Source organism: Saccopteryx bilineata, chromosome 5 (assembly GCF_036850765.1).
Source record: "Saccopteryx bilineata isolate mSacBil1 chromosome 5, mSacBil1_pri_phased_curated, whole genome shotgun sequence".
Taxonomy (NCBI): Eukaryota; Metazoa; Chordata; class Mammalia; order Chiroptera; family Emballonuridae; genus Saccopteryx; species Saccopteryx bilineata.
In genome coordinates this window covers 157,066,184-157,087,290 of record NC_089494.1, presented here as the reverse complement: position 1 = coordinate 157,087,290, position 21,107 = coordinate 157,066,184, and the positions used below count along the sequence as shown (strand labels likewise).

The following is a 21,107-nucleotide window of genomic DNA, read 5'->3' as shown; positions in this document are numbered from 1 at the left end:
ACTCAGAAAAGTGCACAGGAGTTCTCCTGAGTCTTTGGCTGAATAATAACTTCAATGTCCAGGGCAAGATTCCTCAAGGCTGTCAATTAGTCAAATCCAATCAAAATCCCAGCAGGCTGATGCTAAAATTTATATGCATGTCCAAAGGACACAGAATAGCCAAAATAATTTTGAAAAAGTTAGGAGACTTACACTATGTGATTTCAAGACTGCTCATGAAGCTACAGTTATCAAGACAATGTGGTCCTGTCATAAAGGTTTAACAATGGAACACAGTCTAGAAATATACCCACACATAGAGAAACTGGTTTTTATACCCACACTTATACAGTAAATTGGTTTCTGGCTAAGCACTAAAGGAACTCCACAGAAAAAAGAAATTATTTTCTCTAAATAGCACTGGAGCAATAATTATTATATGGAAACAAGTGATCTCATATCTTACACAAAATTTAATTTGATCTGATCCTAGACCTAAACCTCCATGAGGGCAGAAATTTTTTCTTCCCTTCCCACCATACACACTGATATCTCCCAAGAGACTTACCGCAGTGGGTGACACAGATTGTTTTCATATTTAGTACTGGACAGATATTTGTTGAATGAAAGAGCTATGCATAAAAATAAAAAGATGCCATAATAGAAGATAACAGGAAGAGACTGTTGAAAATGGTAAGGAAAGGGCTCACTAGGGAAAAAAATCATGTGAGTTAGTTCCTGGCCAGCTCTGTAAATATTCAGGAGATGAGGATGCTAAGCAGAGAACAAAGATCACAAAGAACTGAGGCCACTGAGAGTTGCCCGTGAGTGAGTGAGCAAATGAGTGAGCAAGCAAGCAAGTGAGTGAGTGAGAGAGCGAGGAGGAAGAAGAGTAGCATAAAAACCATGAAGGCCTGGTCATAAGCGACCTTACAGCTCAAGAGTACATTAAAAAATTCTAATCACAGAAGTGACATCATCCAATTTGATTTGCTATAATCACGTTGCTGGATGTGTGAAGAATGGACTGGAAGAAGCTGGGTCCATAGCAGGGACATCAGTTATGGGCTCTTACAGCCACCTGGCTGAGAGAAGAGGGTGGCACACTCTTCTCTGTTTAGGATGGATACTAAAGGGTTACACCGGAGCTGACTCTCTAGTAGATCTGGGTATTAGTAGCGATTTTCATTTTGTCATTTTCAACTCTTTGTTTAGTTGTTTCTTTCAAAGATTCTCTTTATGATGGCAAGGATTAGGTATATTTCATTTACCTCTCTGCCTCAAACCCAGCAGATTACAGGAATATTCTGTACATGGGACCAAAGGTCAGAATCACACATGCTAAGTCAGACAGGGGATGTCTAAGGTCATTCTTTTTAAGAGCAAATATAAAAGGTAACAGTACTGAGGCCCATTAAAATCATTAAAATATGCTGAGAATAATCATGGGTGTGTGGCTATTGCCTAAAACTTGACAGAAGTACAAATGGCGCCCCTGGCCAGTTGGCTCAATGGTGGAGCGTAGGCCTGGCGTGTGGAAGTCCCAAGTTCGAATCCTGTCAGGGCAGACAGGAGAAGCAACTATTTGCTTCTCCATCCCTCCTCCTCCCCCTTCTCTCTCTCTCTCTCTCTCTCTCTTTCTCTCTCTTCCCCTTGCACAGCCATGACTCAATTGGTTCAATCACATTAGCTCCAAGGCTGAGGATTGCTCCGTAAAGCCTCAGGCACTAAAAATAACTCAGTTGCCAGCATAGCCCCAGATGGGCAGAATATCGGCCCCAGTTGGGGGGGTGTCAGATGGATCCTGGTTGGGTGCATGTGGGAGTATGTCTCTCTGTCTCCCTTCCTCTCAATTAGAAAAAGAAAAAAAATAAAAAAGAAGTACTAATAGCACCATTAGATGCTTAGTACTCAGTTGAAAACATAAATGATTCTGGAAAGATAGATCTAAATAAACATGAATAAGAACTCATCCACAATGAGTTATGATAAGGCATAACTATCATGAGTCTCTCACCAAGTTCTAATGTTCACAACATGAAATACATCATCCTCCATTCCATCCCTTCCCCGGTCCCCTAAAAGAAACCCACACTCACACAAGCAATACCATTCGAGTCCAGCTCAATACAATATTGCTTATTTTTTATATAAGCATAATATAATATATAGGAGATGCTTTGAGGGAGATGCTACATAAACGTTAAGACATTATATATGTATGCAGATGATAGAAACTGTATTTACAGATACACCTCTGGAATAAAAATAATTAAATCTGGAATCTCATACTGCCAGCATTTCTCCCAGGGCAAGAATACATTTAGTGTCCTATTAAATCAAAGGATGGTCCAGTGCAAACAGTGCCATGCTTTACCAGCCAGTATTAACACAGATTAATGCACACATTCAATCACACTTAACCTGACACTGGGCTTCCTGATATCTATCATACAGAATGGAAACGTTTTATATGCTGCATCTTCCCACCCCTTTTAAGGCAGTAACTCACTAGGTAGAAATATAATTCACTTAGCATTTTAAAAATCCACACTTAAAGTATTTTCTGGGGCTAAAAATTCATCGAAATGGAATATATAGAAAATGAAACTTGTTAAAAAAAGATCATGCAGGAGACCTGATGGGAGTCATTTTTTTTGTTTTGTTTTGTTTTGTTTTTTAATTTTTCTGAGGTTGGAAATGGGGAGGCAGTCAGACAGACTCCCGCATGCGCCTGAACGGGATCCACTCGGCACGCCCACCAGGGGGTGATGCTCTGCCCACCTGGGGCGTCACTCTGCTGCAATCAGAGCCATTCTAGCACCTAAGACAGAGGCCTCAGAGCCATCCTCAGCGCCCAGGCAAACTTTGCTCCAATGGAGCCTTGGCTGCGGGAGGGAAAGAGAGAGACAGCGAGGAAGGAGAGGGGGAGTGGCGGAGAAGCAGATGGGAGCTTCTCCTGTGTGCCCTGGCCAGGAATCGAACCCGGGACTCCTGCACGCCAGGCCGACGCTCTACCACTGAGCCAACCGGCCAGGGCCGGGAGTCATTTTTTGATTATCAACTAAGAACATGGAAATCAAAGAATATGATACATAATCTTTTGTGTAGTATAGCAAATGGAATATTAACACAGAAATAAAATGTAACAGCATGTCATATAATTTGAGTCAAAATTTAAAGATGGCTAAAGACTTTCTATTCCTCACATTTTTTTTGTTTCTCAGAGAAAAAAATCAAGGCCTATGTTTGAAATTACTGCAGCCTGTCATCAAAGATAAATGGTGACTTTCCATTGGCTCCGTATTGATACATCTGTGGATACCCTATTGGGAGGAATAATTATTTTTGAAATCAAAAGATCTGAAATAAAAATTTGATTCTGTCAATAACAAGCCATGTCAATACTGTTGTTTGGGGCAAGTCACAATCTCCCCTAAACACTTCAGCTTCACCATCTTTAAAGAGTGGCCAAAGAACTCTCCTTCCCTATATTAACAGAATTGAGATAAAGACTATAACATTATTTTGTAAATTAACATTTTTTGGCCCTGGCTTGTTAGTTCATTGGTAGAGCCATCGACCCCAGCATGTGGAAATCCCAGGTTCAATTCCTGCTCAGGGAACACAGGAGAAGCGACCATCTGCTTCTCCTCCCTCCTTCTCCCTCTTCTTGCTCTCTTTCTCTCCCAACCAGTGTCTCCGTTAGATTAGTTAAGTGTTGGCCGTGGTGGCTGAGGATGGCTCCATGGAGCCTTAGGCTCAGGTGCTAAAAATAGCTCAGTTGCGAGCATGGCCCCAGATGGTCAGAGCATCAGCCCCAGACGGGGGTGGGTGGGGGGTGCCAGGTAGATCCTGGAAGGAGGGCATGCAGGAGCCTGTCTCTCTCCCCTCCTCTCACTTAAATTAAAAAAATAAATAAATGATTTGTGTACAAACCAAGGCATTCATAATTAAATCTAGCTTAAAAGTAACTTCAAAAATATTTGTGATCAATTGACAAAATTCTATACAAGTAGTAGAGTTTATAATACCATAAAGGAAGTTTTTTTTTACCACTTACTGCTCTCTTAACCTAACATATCATGGCACTTGACAACCATTTCATAGACTCACAATTATGTTTTTGGAATATTGTTGGTCAAATAAGTTTGTAAATATGATATGTTTGCTCGCTTATAGTTTGCATTCGGTGTGGGGGACAGGCTGTAAGCAGGCAGGGTCGTTATAGCCTAAGGCTTAGTTTTAAGATTAAGCCTTTCCCACCCTTGACTGTTGCATGATGTGGGGTGGTGCACTCTCATGAGGACTCCCATTATGCCTCAGATAAATGACTTTGTATCACAGACTTCCTTGTTTGTATTGAATATATTGGATTAAAGGTTTTGATTTCTACACTATACAATGGGGCAGAGGAGCCCATGCTAGAGGAGAGCAGAGAAAGGCCACATGGAGGAGAGGAGAAGCAGCCAAGATGGCGGAGTGAAGGAGAAGCCAGTTTGTGCAGAGAGAAGGAGATGGGAACAGAGGTGAATAAGGCTGGTGAGGTAGAAATCTTTGATTCTAGGAAACTCAGATAAGTCAGTGGTTTGGGGAGCCCTGAATGGAAAGGGAAGTGTTTTCCCACTGTGTGTATTTCTTGCCCGCCAGGTGCAAGCTAGGATTAAAAAGGTAATGGCGCACCAGCTCTTGGCTCCGATGTTTCATTACCATCTGTTGAATCAAATGCGAACCTGCATGGGCCAGGCGGCTGTGATGGTGGCTGTTGTTACTGGCTTTACAAATATGTATCTTCATTAATAACTAATCCAGGGCCTTTTTCCCCCTATGAAATGCTATTTCTTTATATAGACTAATTTATATTTTACTTTGTCCTAGCATAAAGCAAAAGCAGCAAATGGCCCTATGTTGGTCAAATAAGTTTGTAAATATGATATATATGTTTGCTCACTTATAGTTTGCATTGGGTGTGGGAGACAGGCTGTAAGCAGGCAGAGTTGTTATAACCTAATGCTTAGTTTTAAGACTAAGCCTTTCCCACCCTTGACTGTTGCATGATGTGGGGTGGTGCACTCTCATAAGGAATCCCATTATGCCTCAGATAAGTGACTTTGTATCAGAGACTTTCTTGTTTGTATTTTAGATTACAGGTTTTGATTTCTACACTATAAGGAGAGCAGAGAAAGGCCACATGGAGGAAAGAAGAGGCAGCCAAGATGGCAGAGTGCTGAAGGAGAAGCCAGTTTGTACAGAGTTTGTGTAGAGAGAAGGAGATGGGGAACAGAGGTGAATAAGGCTGGTGAAGCAGGAACCTTTGATTCTAGGAAACTCGGATGAGTCAGTGGCTTTGGGAGCCCTGAATGGAAAGGGAAGTGTTTTCCCACTGTGTGTATTTCTCGCTCGCTAGGTGTGAGCTAGGATTAAAGCTAATGGCCCATCAGTTCTTGGCTCTGTTGTTTCATTACCATCTGTCCGAATCTAATGTGAACCTGCATTGGCCAGGTGGCTGTGATGGTGGCCATGGCTACTGGCCATACACCCTAATCTTGGTTCACCTGGTACAGTTATCACAGTTCGTGCTGCAAGTCTTACATTCCAGGTTCTAGTCTAACTAGCTGTAGGTCCTCAGCAGCTTACTGAACCTCTTAGAGCCTCACATCCTCCCCCCATAAAAAGCGGGAGAGAACCCCCAACCTCCCATAGCTGTTGAGATTTAAATGAGAAGATACAAATAAAATGCCTAATGGGACAATTTACGTACTCAGTAAGTACTTTCCCCTTACATCCTTTAGGCTTCTTCAAATCAACACATAAAAACAAAATCATAAAAAAATGTAAACATACAAATAGGTGCGCTGCCACTTCCTGGCTCCCACTGCAGAAACCTCCTGCCTCATCTCTCCTCCCTGGTCTCCTAGGGTGACCTGCACCCACTTCTCCCTGCTGATCACATGCGCTCTGCCACATGCCTCAACCACACCCAGGCCCGAAGGCAGCTTTCCCAGGACGCTCCAGTAGGCACGATGCAGCCACAATCAGTCCCTACTTCCAAAGGGCAGAGACAGAGACTAAAAGAGTAATGCTATTACAGAATGAGCACGCACCAATGCTCCCTACCAGCCCGTTACTGGACTCCTCCCGGCCGGCGATTCGCGCATTGGAAGACCAGGTCCGGAAAGAAAATCAGGGTTTGTGAACTCAAGTGTAGACAGGGGCCAGTGAAATTAATGCAATAAGCAGAGCAAAATAAACAGCAATGTGAGGGAGGGGACTGGACCAACAGCACTTTCAAAGAAGCCTCAGGAGGACACTCTTGACATTTGCTAGAAGAGAGTTTGAAATGAGACTCAGATAACTTTAAACTTGTGCACCACCATTTACACTTCACCAGCAGCACCCCAAAATGGATTTTATAAATCCTTTAATTGTCCAGTAAGAGGATATCATGCCATATTTTTATATATCAAAAATTTATTTTTAAGTAAAAACAAAATATACATAATATAGCCCTGTTCTGTAATTTCTTCATTTATATTTTACCAGGAATCAAACAATCAAAGCAGCTCAAGTGAGCTTCTGGTGACCTAGAAATTGTAGTCCAGTTGGGAGAAGGCCAGCCGCTATCAGCCGCTATCAGCTATAGCCAAGGATTAACCTGTGGGTAAGTGACTTGCTCATCCATCTTGCAAATACATGGAGAAAGGATGGTCACCTAGGCTAGCTAATGACACATTCTGTATTCAACTATGCTGCCCACATCTTGACTTCATTCACAAGTCTAAAATGGACACATCAACAAAACCAAGAAAAGAAGCAGAAGAGATGGCAGAGTCAGTAGTGCTACTTCTCAGCCTCACTGGACAGACCATGAGCCAGCTCCACCTTCAGATTCAGGCCGAGAAAACCTATTCTGATAACAGTATAAAGATGCCCTGGTGCTGCATACCTGAGACTAACGCAAAAATAATACTGAATATAAACTGTAATTGAAAAGTAAAATGTTTGGAGAATCTAGACTAAAAAAACCTTTTTAACTTCTTACGCGCTTGGTGCCTGATATTCTGGAGATGGTTTATAACAGCCATTGCATCTTTTTCTTAAGACAAGAGATTTCAGATGGTAGCTAAACTAGTTTGCCTAACTCCAGAACAGTCAGACTTCACACTCTGAATCTTTAATGATTTTAATTTATAACAAAATAAGAAGGGTTTAGAAAATACATTCATATAGTGTGCTTTCTACGTGGAACAATTACTGATATGTAGACAAGTGACAATGGACTACAGTGTGTGCACACATCATTAATATTAAAAAATGAAAACAATTAGTACAGAATAGTGATTATCATGAGAAATCATTCTTGGAGAAAAAAACAATCATCAATGAAATTAGCACTATCAGAAAAGATAATATAAGACAGTGACAAATGAAACAACTGGAAAACAAAGCTGGCATCTGCAGAGATCTCAACATGAGATTAACAAGTGAGTCTAATTTGTTAGTGCAAGGTATTCAATACTTAGGGACAAGTTCAGAGGCACACAAAGGATGCCAAAAAGTAAAGTGAATCACTAAATGAACTAATGAACAAATCAATGAAGCAAGCAACCAAGCAACCAATGGTCCAATCAAAAAGTAGCCACAGGCCCTGGCCGGTTGGCTCAGCGGTAGAGCGTCGGCCTGGCGTGCAGGAGTCCCGGGTTCGATTCCTGGCCAGGGCACACAGGAGAAGCGCCCATCTGCTTCTCCACCCCTCCCCCTCTCCTCCCTCTCTGTCTCTCTCTTCCCCTCCCGCAGCCAAGGCTTCATTGGAGCAAAGATGGCCTGGGCGCTGAGGATGGCTCTGTGGCCTCTGCCTCAGGCGCTAGAATGGCTCTGGATGCAACAGAGCGATGCCCCAGAGGGGCAGCATATCGCCGGGTGGATCCCGTTTGGGCGCATGCGGGAGTCTGTCTGACTGCCTCCCAGTTTCCAGCTTCGGAAAAATGAAAAAAAAAAAAAAAAAGTAGCCACAGAATTTTCTAGGCAGAAGAAGCAGTGACTTGCTCCCAGGCTCAATATAAAACTCACAAAAAAAGCATAGACATGGAAAGTCATTTGTGAAACAAAGAAATTATTAAAATGATGATGATGGGATTGAAAGGTTGGCAGTGACACCCTTCTCACATGACCTCGGCCTGCCCTATGCATTCACCATGTGGAGCCTCTCCCCACCTGACTCACTCCCTCTGGACCCCTCTCTTCCCCTGTGTGTCCCTTCCGGCACCTCCAGGGCTTCTCAGCTTTCACACAGGAAGCTAATTCACAGCTTCTCTTTTATCAATGTGATAAACCGATCAATCACAGTGTGTGTGACAGAGACTTTGGCCTCTGGACCTTCTAGGTCATTCTTTCTTACCAGGTGCTCAACCACTAAGTGCATTTCTTACTGTCAAAAAGCTTACTGTTTTTAGAAAAGCCCAGGAGTTTCAGAAAATCAGCCTCTAAATCCAGTCTAATAGTATAAAAATCCTGTGTGTGTACACACACACACATCTGTGTGCACGCTCATTTACCTCATATATACTGAGCATTTTTACTTAATTCTGGCATGAGGCAAAGCTCTTTATATAGATTATTCTATTAATCCTACCAAAATACTACAAGAAGTGGATATGATAACCCTCATTCTACATGAGGCATAGAGGTAAAATAATTTATCCAGAGTTACAGAGCAGAAGTAGTAACATCTAAACCCGAGCTTGTGATAAGGAGTCAAACTTCTACAGTTTACTGTATATATTAAAATGTGTTTAAACATCTGGATAAGATAACTGGGATCAAATGACCAAGTGGTAATAATACAAAATGGTAAGACATTTAAAATCAGAATCTTGATGACCAAAACAAGAATACTGCATTTCCTTCTTGCTTGCCTACAAAGAGAAAATGTTTTTCTTTAGCTGCTCAACAATCAGAAAGAAAAGAATTAAGTAGTAAAATAGGAAGGAGTACAGACTGGTATACGTAACTACTTTCTTAATTCTGTTCATTCTGCGGAATTGGAGGGAAATTCTTAATTCATGACATCACTTACTCTCTGAATGTGATTAATAGTTGTTTTTACTCCTCAAAGCACACTAGAAAGAATACACATGTGTCTCATATTACTGAAATAAAAGCTGCCACAGACTACTGGCACAAGGAGCAGGACACTAAGCCCAAAGCCCCCTGGCCCCAGGTGTACGTAGCATTGCATACATCCCTCCCATAGATTGTTTCAACTGGTGTAGAGGTTCTGACATTTAAAACACTTTGTTCATTGCATGCCTAGCCAACCTAGCCAATTGCCTTCTCCAAAGATAAATATCTGCAAATGAGGAGATCCAATAACTGTGTAGAAGCCAGTAATGATTCTAAACAGAACAAGTAACTGAATTCTGGAGAACGTAAGGAAGACTAGACAAAAACATACATTTCCCATCTTCAGCTCGACAACTGTGTCATGTGTAAGAAAATGTGTAAGTGGAACAGAGAGCTGCTCAGAGCTACCAGCTCTGAAATCAACTTTAGGCTCTTTATTCTGGGGCTTAATCTATTCTGAGGCTAGGTCGAGTATCTGCCTTTCTTTCCTCCCTTACCAATGTGGGCCTTTTCTCCATTCCATCCACTAACTAAAAGTGGGTGAAACTTCAGTTAAAAGCATGTTGTTGCTTTTTATAGAGGAAGAGATTGGCTGTGAGCTGAAAATACTGGCCCAAAAGAGACACTGTATTCAGGCAGGCTCAGGAGATGTCAGTTGTGTCTAGTTCACTCCTTCGCTGGCACAGTTAACTATGCATTAGGAAACACAGTTTTCCTATGAAGCACAAGCACCCCACTGTGCTAGCACTGAAGCCATCATGGGGAAAGCCAGTCCCTGAATTGGTCACAGATGTTTGCCTATGAGCCAGCCTGACCCATAAAGGTGCCCAATCCTTCTGGCTGCACTGTTAAGGAAGCAGAGAGCTTTACGAATCAATCTTCCACCCGCTACAATCACATCAAAAAAATTTCATGCAATCTGTGGCATTATATTTATGTTGATAATGCCCTATCTCTATAGCCCAGACTGCTCCTCTAACCTCCAGACTCTAACTTCCAATCGCCTTCTAGATTAAAAACCCAAAAGGCACCTCAAATTTAAGACACCCATCCTCTGCTCATGACTAGCTCCCCAGTGGTTTTCAAACTTTTTGAAGTCAGGGCACATTTAAAATCCTACAAATAATTGTAGGTGCACTATATACAAATCTCTGAGATATATGTTATAATAATTAAGTCAAATATTAAAGAAAAAATATAAAGTCCTAGTCTGCTTTTATGGTAATTAAGCAAAATAAATATGACAAAATTAAATTTATTCTGACATTATATAACATTTTTATGTTACATTTTTTTGAGTTATGCTTTTTAGAATTTGTAAAAAAGGGGTTAAAAATGACAAAAAAGTTATCTTTTTATATATATAGATACATTCTTAGTAAGATTTAGTAAATTCAGCAGGTCCTGGCGCGACTGTGATTTTTTTTATTCTTGTGTTTATGAGAAACATGAGCCTGATGTGTCCTGGCTATTTCTTCAATGTTTGTGCATATATTTGAAAGGTAAACTATTATTTCATCATCAATATATTGAAGAATTTCTCTCTTTTTACTCTTAATTGTGCTGAGTGCAGAAAACCCCCACCATACATATCATAACTTTACACCAAACAAAAGATAGAAGAAACTTGCCTCCAGTCTTTCTGGCAAATATGGGTGGTAGTGTAAACAATCCAGCACCACAGCTTAACAGCCTTTTGCAACCTAATCAGGCAAGTGAGGTGAGGGATTGGGCAGACTGTCAGCTTACAGCCAATTCCCCATACTTCTGTCCCCCCAAAATATAAACTCCGAGAACCCTGTGGGTTTTTTGGTCCCCAACAGGCACATATTTCTCTGGAATACCATAGAGCTCACTTGGAAATCTTCTAGGGCCCACCAGTGCGCCCTGGCGCATACTTTTAGAACCACTGTCCTACCTAATCTCCTGTTATCTTCCCCAGCCCTTTAGTTTGCCGGGTCCAACGCCTCAGTCAGTCCTCATCTTATACCCCTCATCTAAACTGTCACAATTCCTGTTAGTTCTGCCTTTGAGACAGACCCAGAATGAGATCATGACCACCAGCTGGGATGAATGCAGAGGGGCAGTATTCCTCTGGTAGCTTCAGGAAAAAATCCATTCTCTTAACTTTTTCAGCTTCTGAAGGCCACCAGCATTCCTTGGCACATGATCCCTTCCATGCATGACGCCAAACTCGAGATTCTGTCATCACATATACTACTTTCTCTGACCCTCCTGCTTCCCACTTCTAAGGATCTGTATGAGTATACTGAGCTTCCCTGGGTAATGCAGAATAATCTCCCCATCTCAAAATTCTAAATCACAGCTACAAGGTCCTTTTGCCATGCAAGGTAACGTATTCCTGGATTTTGGTGATTAGGATGGGGGCATTTTGGGGGGGCCATTATTTACGCTCCTACACCATGTCACTCCTAGTGAAAGCCAAAGTCCTCACAATGCCCATGAGTTCCCATGCAATGCAGTCCCCACTTCTTCTAAGCTCACTGCCTCCAACTCTCACCTTACTCGCTCTGTTCCAGCTACGCTAGTCTTGCTGTTATTCCTCAACACACAGCCCATCTCAGTCCTTGGCCCTTGCTGTTCCCTCTGCCAGAGAAGCTCCCTCCCTCCTTTAGGGCTCTGCTTAAAAGACACCACCTTATTAGTGAGGCTATCTCTGCTGACTCTATAATAGAGCAATGCCCCCGCCCCCAATTTGCACATCCCCTTCCATGCTCATTTTCCTTCGTAGAGCACTTACCACCAACTAATATGCTATCAATCCATCCATCCATCCCTCCTCCCCCAATAGGATGTCATAAGGAGTGTGTAATCTCTTATAGCTCCAGGAGATAAAACATGAAGCTGGGGCTCGATAAAGCTCCTTGGAGACAAGACCTGGTCTAAAGTAGGAACTCGGTAAATGTTTGAATGAATGAACAAATGAATGAATGAATAGATGGGTAAATAATAGACCCAATTTATATTTAATTTCTATGGCTGAATTGGACTAACATCAAATAAAGTTAAGTTATTGTGTAGGAATCAGAAATAATGGTTAAAATAACTTAGGGATTCTATTCAAACCCCTGACTTTATTTTGCAGTATCCCTGCATGTTCTCACATCTGACAGGTCAGAACTCAACTGGATTCTTTTTTTTTTTTTTTTTTAAAGAGAAAGTCTTTTTATTTTATTTTTTTACAGAGACAGAGAGAGAGTCAGAGAGAGGGACAGATAGGAACAGACTGACAGGAACGGAAAGAGATGAGAAGCATCAATCATCAATTTTTCGTTGTGACACCTTAGTTGTTCATTGATTGCTTTCTCATATGTGCCTTGACTGTGGGCCTTCAGCAGACCGAGTAACCCCTTGCTCGAGCCAGCGACCTTGGGTCCAAGCTGGTGAGCTTTGCTCAAACCAGATGAGCCCATGCTCAAGCTGGCGACCTTGGAGTCTTGAATCTGGGTCTTCTGCATTCCAGTCCGACGCTCTATCCACTGTGCCACCACCTGGTCAGGCTCAACTGGATTCTCTTGCTTGGCACAAATACTCTCACCAACAAGGTATCTAGTTAATAAACTCCAAACTTATTTTTAAAGGAAATTTTACAGAAATCTCAAAAGCTTATTCACAGATGTAAAAAATATACAGGGGAGAGATTATTATCCACAGTTTAAAACGCACCCAGAGCAAAGCTGCAGCCAGGGGGTGCTGGCGGGACAGATGTAATCAGCTTCAAGTACATTGGCCCCTCATACTGGTGCCTCCCCAGCTCCACAGGAGCTCCCCGAATGTCCAGTATGCAGACAAAAGATATTTTGTACCCTCCTTCGGCTGGGTATGTACTGGGGGGGAAGAAGCATGGGGCAACACAACTGGCTTGGAATGGACCGGGAACAGCAATTTGTTTTCCAGAGGCAATCTCATCTACATTTTGCAGTGTTACCCTGGCCCTGCTGTTCACACACCAGCCCAGTCAGCCATGCAGCTGGCCGTTCTGTGTCATCTGTCCTCCTGCCACCATTTGGGGAAATGGGCCAGTACTGCATCTTGCTCACACTTGGAAATTGCTTTCTATGAATCCTTCTGCAGGCACAAAGGGGAAGGAGTACACCACGATGGTTAGGAATGTGGACCCGAAGGACAGGGTTCATATGACACTTCTATGACTCACTAACATGTCACTTACTCTCTCCAAGCCTCAGTTTCCTCATGGCTAAAGAGTCAGCTTACTATGTTTATGACAATTACAGGAGAGAATACAGGGGAAGCACATATAGTTGTGCCTTGGCACACACTGCTTTAACACACGCCGGCTATTAATATATCACTATTACACTTGACTTAAAAAAAAATCCCTGTTTAAAAATAAATAGTACATCTGTCTTCACCTTAAGTTTAGATCTATAACAGAAACTCCTGGGGGTTTATCATTATTTCTGGTAAGTGTTTACCTGCAATTAAGGAAGGCTGCCATTAGGCAGATGTTCAGATTAAACTTTTCTAGATGTGGCTCACAGAAATAAAGTTATTTAAAGACTTTCTCCTTAATTCTATTGCTGAATAAAAAACATGCAAGTTGTTATCTGAGAACTGAACAGAAATGTGAGACAAATATAATAACATGCTGTAGGTAAACAGGACAAGCAATAAGTATGACTTTAAGATGTGTGTTGATTTACATAGGCTCAAGTAGACTTTTTCTAACAAATTATTATCTGATAGAAATCACTGGTTAATATAATGCTCTGCATTGCCTCACTACTTGAAAATGAAATAAAACTAAATATACTTTATTTTCCCCTTTCTCCTAATCACACTAACCAAGGATGCACACCAGACTCACCGAGAGGGCAGTACCAATTAGACAAGAATTAGTCTCCTGCATAAAAACTTGGATTCAGCAGGTTGGGAGGGAGCAGGTGTTTGTATCCTGCAAAAATTCACCTGGTTTTACTAATGTTAACACCTACGGTGAACAATCATTATACAAAATCTTTTTGTGACAAGTTGTTTTCTTGATACATGGCCTGTTCCTAAAGTGAGACTTGATGCTTGTAATTCATTGAAAGGGAAGGTGCTGAGTTATTCCCCTGCCCTTAAAATCAGTACGACTTCTCTAGACCTTTTACAGTAACAAAGGATCAAAGGAGATGAGAAAAGCAGGGGTAATAGTTTACGTTTGTTCCATGAAATCATGGGAGGGCTTTTCCTTTAGACCAATGCTGAGCAGCAGAACTTTCTGTGCTGACGGCACATTCTTTCCCTGTGTCTTCCACACCTGACTACTGAGCTCTTGAAATGTGGCTCGAGGCTTCCACTGTGAACAGAACAGCTCTGAATGGAGGTCAGACCCCACCTGCTCATAACCCTCCTAAAACCTTGGTATGCTATCTGACGGTCTCACTGCACTAATTCATTCAGGACATATTCCTTGAACACATACCCCATGTACATAGCTGTCATGGAGGAACAAATATAGAACTACCCTGGTTCTCAATGAGCTTACATTCTAACTTATAATAACTAGCCTCTTTAAAATCACCAGACTCATTGAGGTATCTCCTCAAAGAACTTTGGGTTAAAAGCATTTGGCCCTGGCCAGTTGGCTCAGTGGATAGAGTGTCGGCCCAGAGTACGTATATTTCCAGTTTGATTCCCCGCCAGGGCACACAAAAGAAGTGACCATCTGCTTCTCTCTCCCCCTTCTTTACCTCTTCCCCTCCAAAAGCCATTCGCTTGACTGGTTCAAGCGGTGGGCCCAGGCGCTGAGGATGGCTCAGCAGGTCCAAGCATCAGTCTCAGGCACTAAAAATAGCTCTGTTAATTTCAGCATCAGCCTCAGACAGGGGTTGCTGGGTGGATCCCGGCTGGGGCACATGCATAAGTCTGTTTCACTATCTCCCCTTCTCACTTAAAAAAAAAGTGTCCTGTCCAGGTGGTAGCCCAGTGGATAGAGCATCAGAGTGGGACACAGAAGACACAAGTTCGAAACCCCAAGGTTGCTGGCGTGGGCTCATCCGGCTTGAGCACAGGCTCACTAGCTTGAGTGCAGGGTCGCTGGCTTGAGCATGGAAGCATGGAATCACAGACATGCCCCCTTGGTCGCCAGCTTGAGCCCAAAGGTCACTGGCTTGAGCAAGGGGTCACTCGTCATGCTATTGCCCCCCCCCCCCGTCAAGGTATATATGAAAAAGCAATCAATGAACAACTACTATGCCGCAACAAAGAATTGATGCTTCTCATCTCTCTCCCTTCCTGTCTATCTGTCCCACTCTCTCTCTGTCTCTGTCAAAGAAAAAAAAGTGTCTTTTAAAATGATGGAATTTTGGAGCAGAAAAGCAAATTGTTATATAGTCACAGTTTGAGAAGCAATGCAGTTCAATGTATAAGAAAAATCAGGGGTACCAAGAGTGTGCATGAGCAAAGTGAACCCATGAGCCTTCTCCAGAGGGCAGCACAACCTCAGTAACAGAACAACAGGTCTGGACGTGATTTCCGAGGGAAGTTATAAGCCCACCTTGGGCCACCAGAGTGGCCAGGCAGAGGAGTAAGATTCAGCTGCCAATGGGATAGGACCAAGGAATTCCCAGCTAGAACATATTTAAATATTTGCACTAGAGGTAGAATCAGGAGCGAACCAAATTCATGACTGGACAAGCTACTTTCAAGAAGCTATAATAAACACTAACTATTTGGTTTTCAAGAGACTAAAACAAAAAAGTGTGGGAATAAAAAAAAGTGGTGGTTTGATTTTGAAAAAGACACATCCCCATCTAGCAAAGGAAGAGCCATAGGTAGACAACCAGCACCAGTCTCAGGTGCATGTCACTCCAGCATGCAGGCAGCTGAGCTGGGTCATCTCCCAGCAGCAGTGTCCGGGACCCTGGGCACTGCAGCTACTGACCACAGCGTCAGGGCAGGTGAAACAGCAGAACTCTGGTCGATGACAAATGCTAGTAGAAATAACCAGAACTGGGTGCCTCGCTGGAGTGTACTTGCCAAGAAGAGGAGAGAAGATTGTTCAGAATTGTTGCATTTGGATCATCAGTATTAATTAACTCCAGAACTAAGCTCATTCATCAGCGGCCTTACCTAGCTCTGGAGGCAGAACGGTCAGGCGGTTCCCTTGAATGTGGAGCTCCTTAAGCTGAGTAAGCTCCCCGATTTCCTTAGGCAGCGAGATCAGGTCGTTATCCCTAAGACTGAGCTAAGTATAAGAAAACAAGGAGTTACCAAAAACAATTTCATAGAAATCCCCATAAAGAGGCACTCAACATAAACTCTTGTCCTCTTCCAAGCCCTCTCTTTAAGCCTCACTCCTTTCAATTTATATACAAGTGTCTGAAGACGAACAAGAAACAGTACTGAGGCTAGCGGTTTATTCCAGCAAAACAAACCCTACTTCTGTTCAAATTGACTTGATTCTACTCCTACAGGGGCTGCAGAAGTGAATTGATTTTCTCAGAATTTAGATAAATTACTTACTATCTGCAACTTTGTGAGCTTCCCAATATCTGGCGGCAGGATTTCAAAATCGTTGTCACTGAGATAGAGTGCACGCAGGGTGGCTGCAAATTAAACAGCAATATATAAACAGGGTGGCACAGGACTCAACTGTTTGAGGTCTGATCAATACAAGGGAGTCAGCTTTGATTAATAACCCTGGCGTGGTGAAAGCCTGTGACACACTTAGGGCTCACAATAATAACAAGCAGGTCATACTTAGATTTACTGGCTTATTGTGGGGTTGGTGTGTTCAGGAAAATATCTATATCTGAGAGGACTGACACAATTAACAAGTGTGGGCACCTGCAGTTTCGGGCATAAAGTTTTAGTATGCTTTCAGAAAAGAGAGCTATTTTTCTTCTATTACTTCCGATTCACTTTTCTTACTCTATTTGCATCCAAAGTGAAACAAAGAAAACCAGTGTCATTTATATCAATACTTGGGGCAAAAGGGCTCTTTCATATAAAGAGACCTAAAAAGTAAGCAACTAGAAGGTTTTCCAGTGGTTGGAGACCAAAATCACATAATTTCCATAATTAGACTAATTACAGTTGATCCCTGAACAATGAGGTTAGAGGCAATGACCCCCTGCACAGTAAAAAATCCACCCATAACTTTTGATTCCCCCAAAACTTAACTACAAATAACCTACCGTTGACCAGAAGCCTTTCCGAAAACAAATAGTCGATTCACACATACTTGCTATGTATATGATAGATTGTATTCTTACAATAAAGTAAGCTAGAAAAAAAAAAGTGTTATTAAGAAAACCATAAGGGAAAATATATTTCCTGTATTTATTGAAAAAAATCCATGTATAAGTGGATTTATGCAGTTCAAATTCATGCTGTTCAAAAGTCAACTATATTATTACTTGTTTCTGTAGCCTTAGTAACAAAAGTAATAAAGACAAAGGGGCTAAAATAATAAGATGAAGTTCAAGTGGAGAAAACCCCAACTTAGGCAGAATGTCCGTAATCGGAAATTTCTTCACAGAATTAATTACACAATGATAACATGATCCAAACCACTAAGGGCAAAAACCCTAAAGTCTATTTAACCTCAACAAAAAGGAGTAAAATCAGATGTACTTTATTTTTGTTTACATGTATTCAATTACACTTTAATGTTTTCAAATTTGACAGAGTTGTATGTTAATTTACATAACAAAAAAAAATTTCTTCCACAGCCCAAGAAAATATTTTAGAGTTGCTTTCACATGTTTAAGTTTGAGAGAGGGTAGATAAAGGTTTAAAAAACGTAATTTTAAAGCCCAGCTCAGAAAACTGAGTATTCCTGGATGCCATATATGTCACTATTGGGAGCAACAGAACACGCATTGAAGGAAAGCAGCTCTTCCTAAATAATTCTTAAGTTCTTAAAAAATTTCAGGTTTTTTTTCATTTTTACAAGTATCTGCAATAAGACTTTATTTGCATATGAAAAGATAAAATGTGTTCAATTGTATGCTATCAAACTAGACCACATCAATCACAGCACTTTTGAGAGGCTGAGAACAAGAATTATAGCTAGAGATTTTAAAAATTCTGTCAGTTGTTTATTGATAGATATTTTTATATCTAATTGATTGGAGTATCTTTGGGCAAATATTCTACAAAAAATTAACTGTAACATGGAAGGGCATATACATTACATTTTTTACATGCTCTTTAAAAAAGAAATTCAACCTCCTTAGCTAAATGTGAGACAATCCTATTTAGACACATAATCTCCATCAGAAAGTTAATATGACATTACTAAATCCACTTCAGCACAATGGTGTCAGATAACCATATATCAAATATACATACTACCTAGCTATGAAGGAATATTCAAAAGGTATCTGTAATATATACATATATATACACACACATGTGTGTATGTATGTATATGTGTGTATGTGTGTGTGTGTGTGTGTGTGTGTGTGTGTGTGTATATATATATATATATATATATATATATATATCTCTTTCTCCAATAATTTCTCTTAGAGTTTGGGTCCTGGCCAATAAATTTCACTTTTAGAATACAAAGTACCATTTTAAGGAAATTTCTAGAATTAAAAGTTTCTTACTCAGGTAGAAGAAGTTTCCAGGAAGGGAATTTTCACTCAAGTTGTTGTAAGTCAAATCAAGGACTTCAAGAGCTGGGAGAGAGCCAAATCCTCGAGGCAAAGTGTTCAGTCGATTCATGCTGTCGGTAGAAAAAAGCCCAAGACGTCACACACAAAACCTACGTTAGACAGAACACTCGATGGCCTCTGTCACACAGACCCCGGAGCACGTGTGAGAGGATGAAGCTTAAAAGAGGCCGTAATTCCATAGTCACTTTATGTTATTTTACCCATCCTAGAAATTTTAGTCCATGAACCTATCCAGCCATGAAACAGTTGCAAATGTCTTAGTTGCCATCTTCTCCAATGGTGATGCTCATTGTTTTACACAGAACATTAAATCATCACAACAAAAATCTGTCCTTCTGGGGAAAAATTTCCTTATGATTATAGCAAAAATAGCACCTCAAAAGACACATAGTAAGCTTTGTAGTTTTGAGAGTTGACTTTATTTTACTTATTTCTTTCTGCTGAAGGGAGGAGGGGAAATCACTTTTTTGTTCTGCAACTTCTAACATTCAAAATGATCTTCCATTAGAATGGTGGTTACAAGAGGCAGAGGCAGAGGCAATGGGGAGTGGTTGTTTCAAAGGTGAAGGGTTTCCATTTTACACAATGAGAAAATTAAGACTGGCTGCACAACAATGTGAATACATTTAATACAACTAAATCATATTCTTTAAATGGTTAAAATGGTCAATTTTATGTTACATGGCTTTTTTTTTTTACCACAACTGAAAATAATACACATCTCCAAGGAAATGTAAGAAAAATTATTTTTCTATTATTTTCCTTTATCATTTTCCTCAAGACCCTAATATTCCTAACATGGTTCCCTTTAAGTATATTTAGAAGTTGATTTTTACATAATTTTTAAAAAAATCTAATACAAGCTGACCGGTGTTGAAATGTGGGAGGGGCTGGGACTACAAATAGTTCTAGACATCAGTTCTCACAGGAGCCACAGTCCCATCCACACCCCCCACCAGGCCTCCCAGAAAGAGTGCTCTCCACTTCTGGATGGATAGAAAGTCCTTGGTTAACTTTACACTTAACCAAATAACCTCTATGATAATTTGTTGTAATGATAACTTATTTTCTATGAATTCACAACTGGTGAAGAACATTTACATCAAGGGTTTCACCTGAATCACCAAAACTATCATGTAATATAGGCAAGATGGTACTTATAATCATCACTGTGACGTTGACACAAAGAAACAGGTTGAGAGTGGTTAGGTAGCAAGAACTGTTAACTGATGAGGGTGACAGGTGTCTATGAACACCAGTGCCTCGTGGAGGCCAAGACTCTCCTACCCCTTAGACTCCAGTGCAAGGAGTGGAGTGAACTGAAGGAAAAGTCAGAGATAATGGAAAATGCACAGAAGCACACCTTAGCTGCTTCTTTCTTTAAACATTGCTCTTACCCATTTTTAAATATCACCACTAAAGTCTTTCTCCCCAAACACAGCAGTACACTTTGAAACATAAAGAGCAGGGAATCCATGATCAGACTTCCTTAGCGGTGATTTTCAACCTTTTTCATCTCATGGCACACAGAAACTACTAAAGTTCCATGGCACACAAAAGAAATACATTATATCTTTTGTTGATCTGACAAAAATAAAAAATTAGGTATAATTTTGATTCAATTACACCGGACACTATTGTTGTGTTGACTGTTGTCATTTATTTTTTTATTTTTATTTTTTTTTGACAATCTAAAGGGAAAGAGATCAGTGCCCCTGACCTGACCAATTAGTCAGATGTTGCATGTTCTAGCGGCACACGGTTGAAAATCATTGTCTTAGAGGCAGGAGGCGTCTCACTGACAAGAGTTCCTTCCCATCCTGGCTCCAGCACAGAGCAAGCCTGAATCTAATGAGGTGCAGGTGTTCTCTCTCTTTGAGCGATAAACCAGTACCCCTCACGTGTTAGGAACACAGCAGTAAGTGGCAGTAGTAGGGCCACTAACCTCGGCAGAAACGAAGCCCTAACTGAAATGCTTCAGAAGGTTCAGAAGCAGTGCTGACAACAGGCCCAGCTACAAACAATGCAAGAAGCAGTGAGGGCCACTGGCTGTTTCTCTTGACACCAGCACTCGTGTAACAACCAAAAGTCTCCCTCTCTGCAGAATGTGGTGGTATGCGCTGGCTTCCACCACAGTGGGTGCTAATATCCACCACTATCTACATGCGTGAGATGTATTTTATCCTCAGGGCCCCGTCCAAGAGTGCTGGCACTTCAAGGTGTCCTGGGAGGTTATATAGTGGAAACAGTGGAAGAACAGATCTAGGTTGAAGTCTAGCTCTAGCATCTGCTAGCTGGGTGACCCTGGGGAAGTTACTCAGCTGCTCTGAGACCCAATTCCTCTTCATC

General features: G+C 41.3%; 1 protein-coding gene across 2 annotated transcripts in view; it reads right to left on the bottom strand.

Annotated features, from left to right (window-relative positions):
- RSU1 (Ras suppressor protein 1) overlaps positions 1–21,107 on the bottom strand; it is a 213,845-nt gene that overhangs the window by 142,753 nt on the left and 49,985 nt on the right. For both annotated transcript variants that reach the window (XM_066280979.1, XM_066280978.1), the window contains 3 exons: positions 18,690–18,808; positions 16,594–16,676; positions 16,201–16,315 (listed from right to left, as the gene is read on the bottom strand). In XM_066280979.1, the coding sequence (XP_066137076.1) occupies positions 16,201–16,315; positions 16,594–16,676; positions 18,690–18,808 (317 nt within the window). The remainder of the gene's footprint in view (positions 1–16,200; positions 16,316–16,593; positions 16,677–18,689; positions 18,809–21,107) is intronic.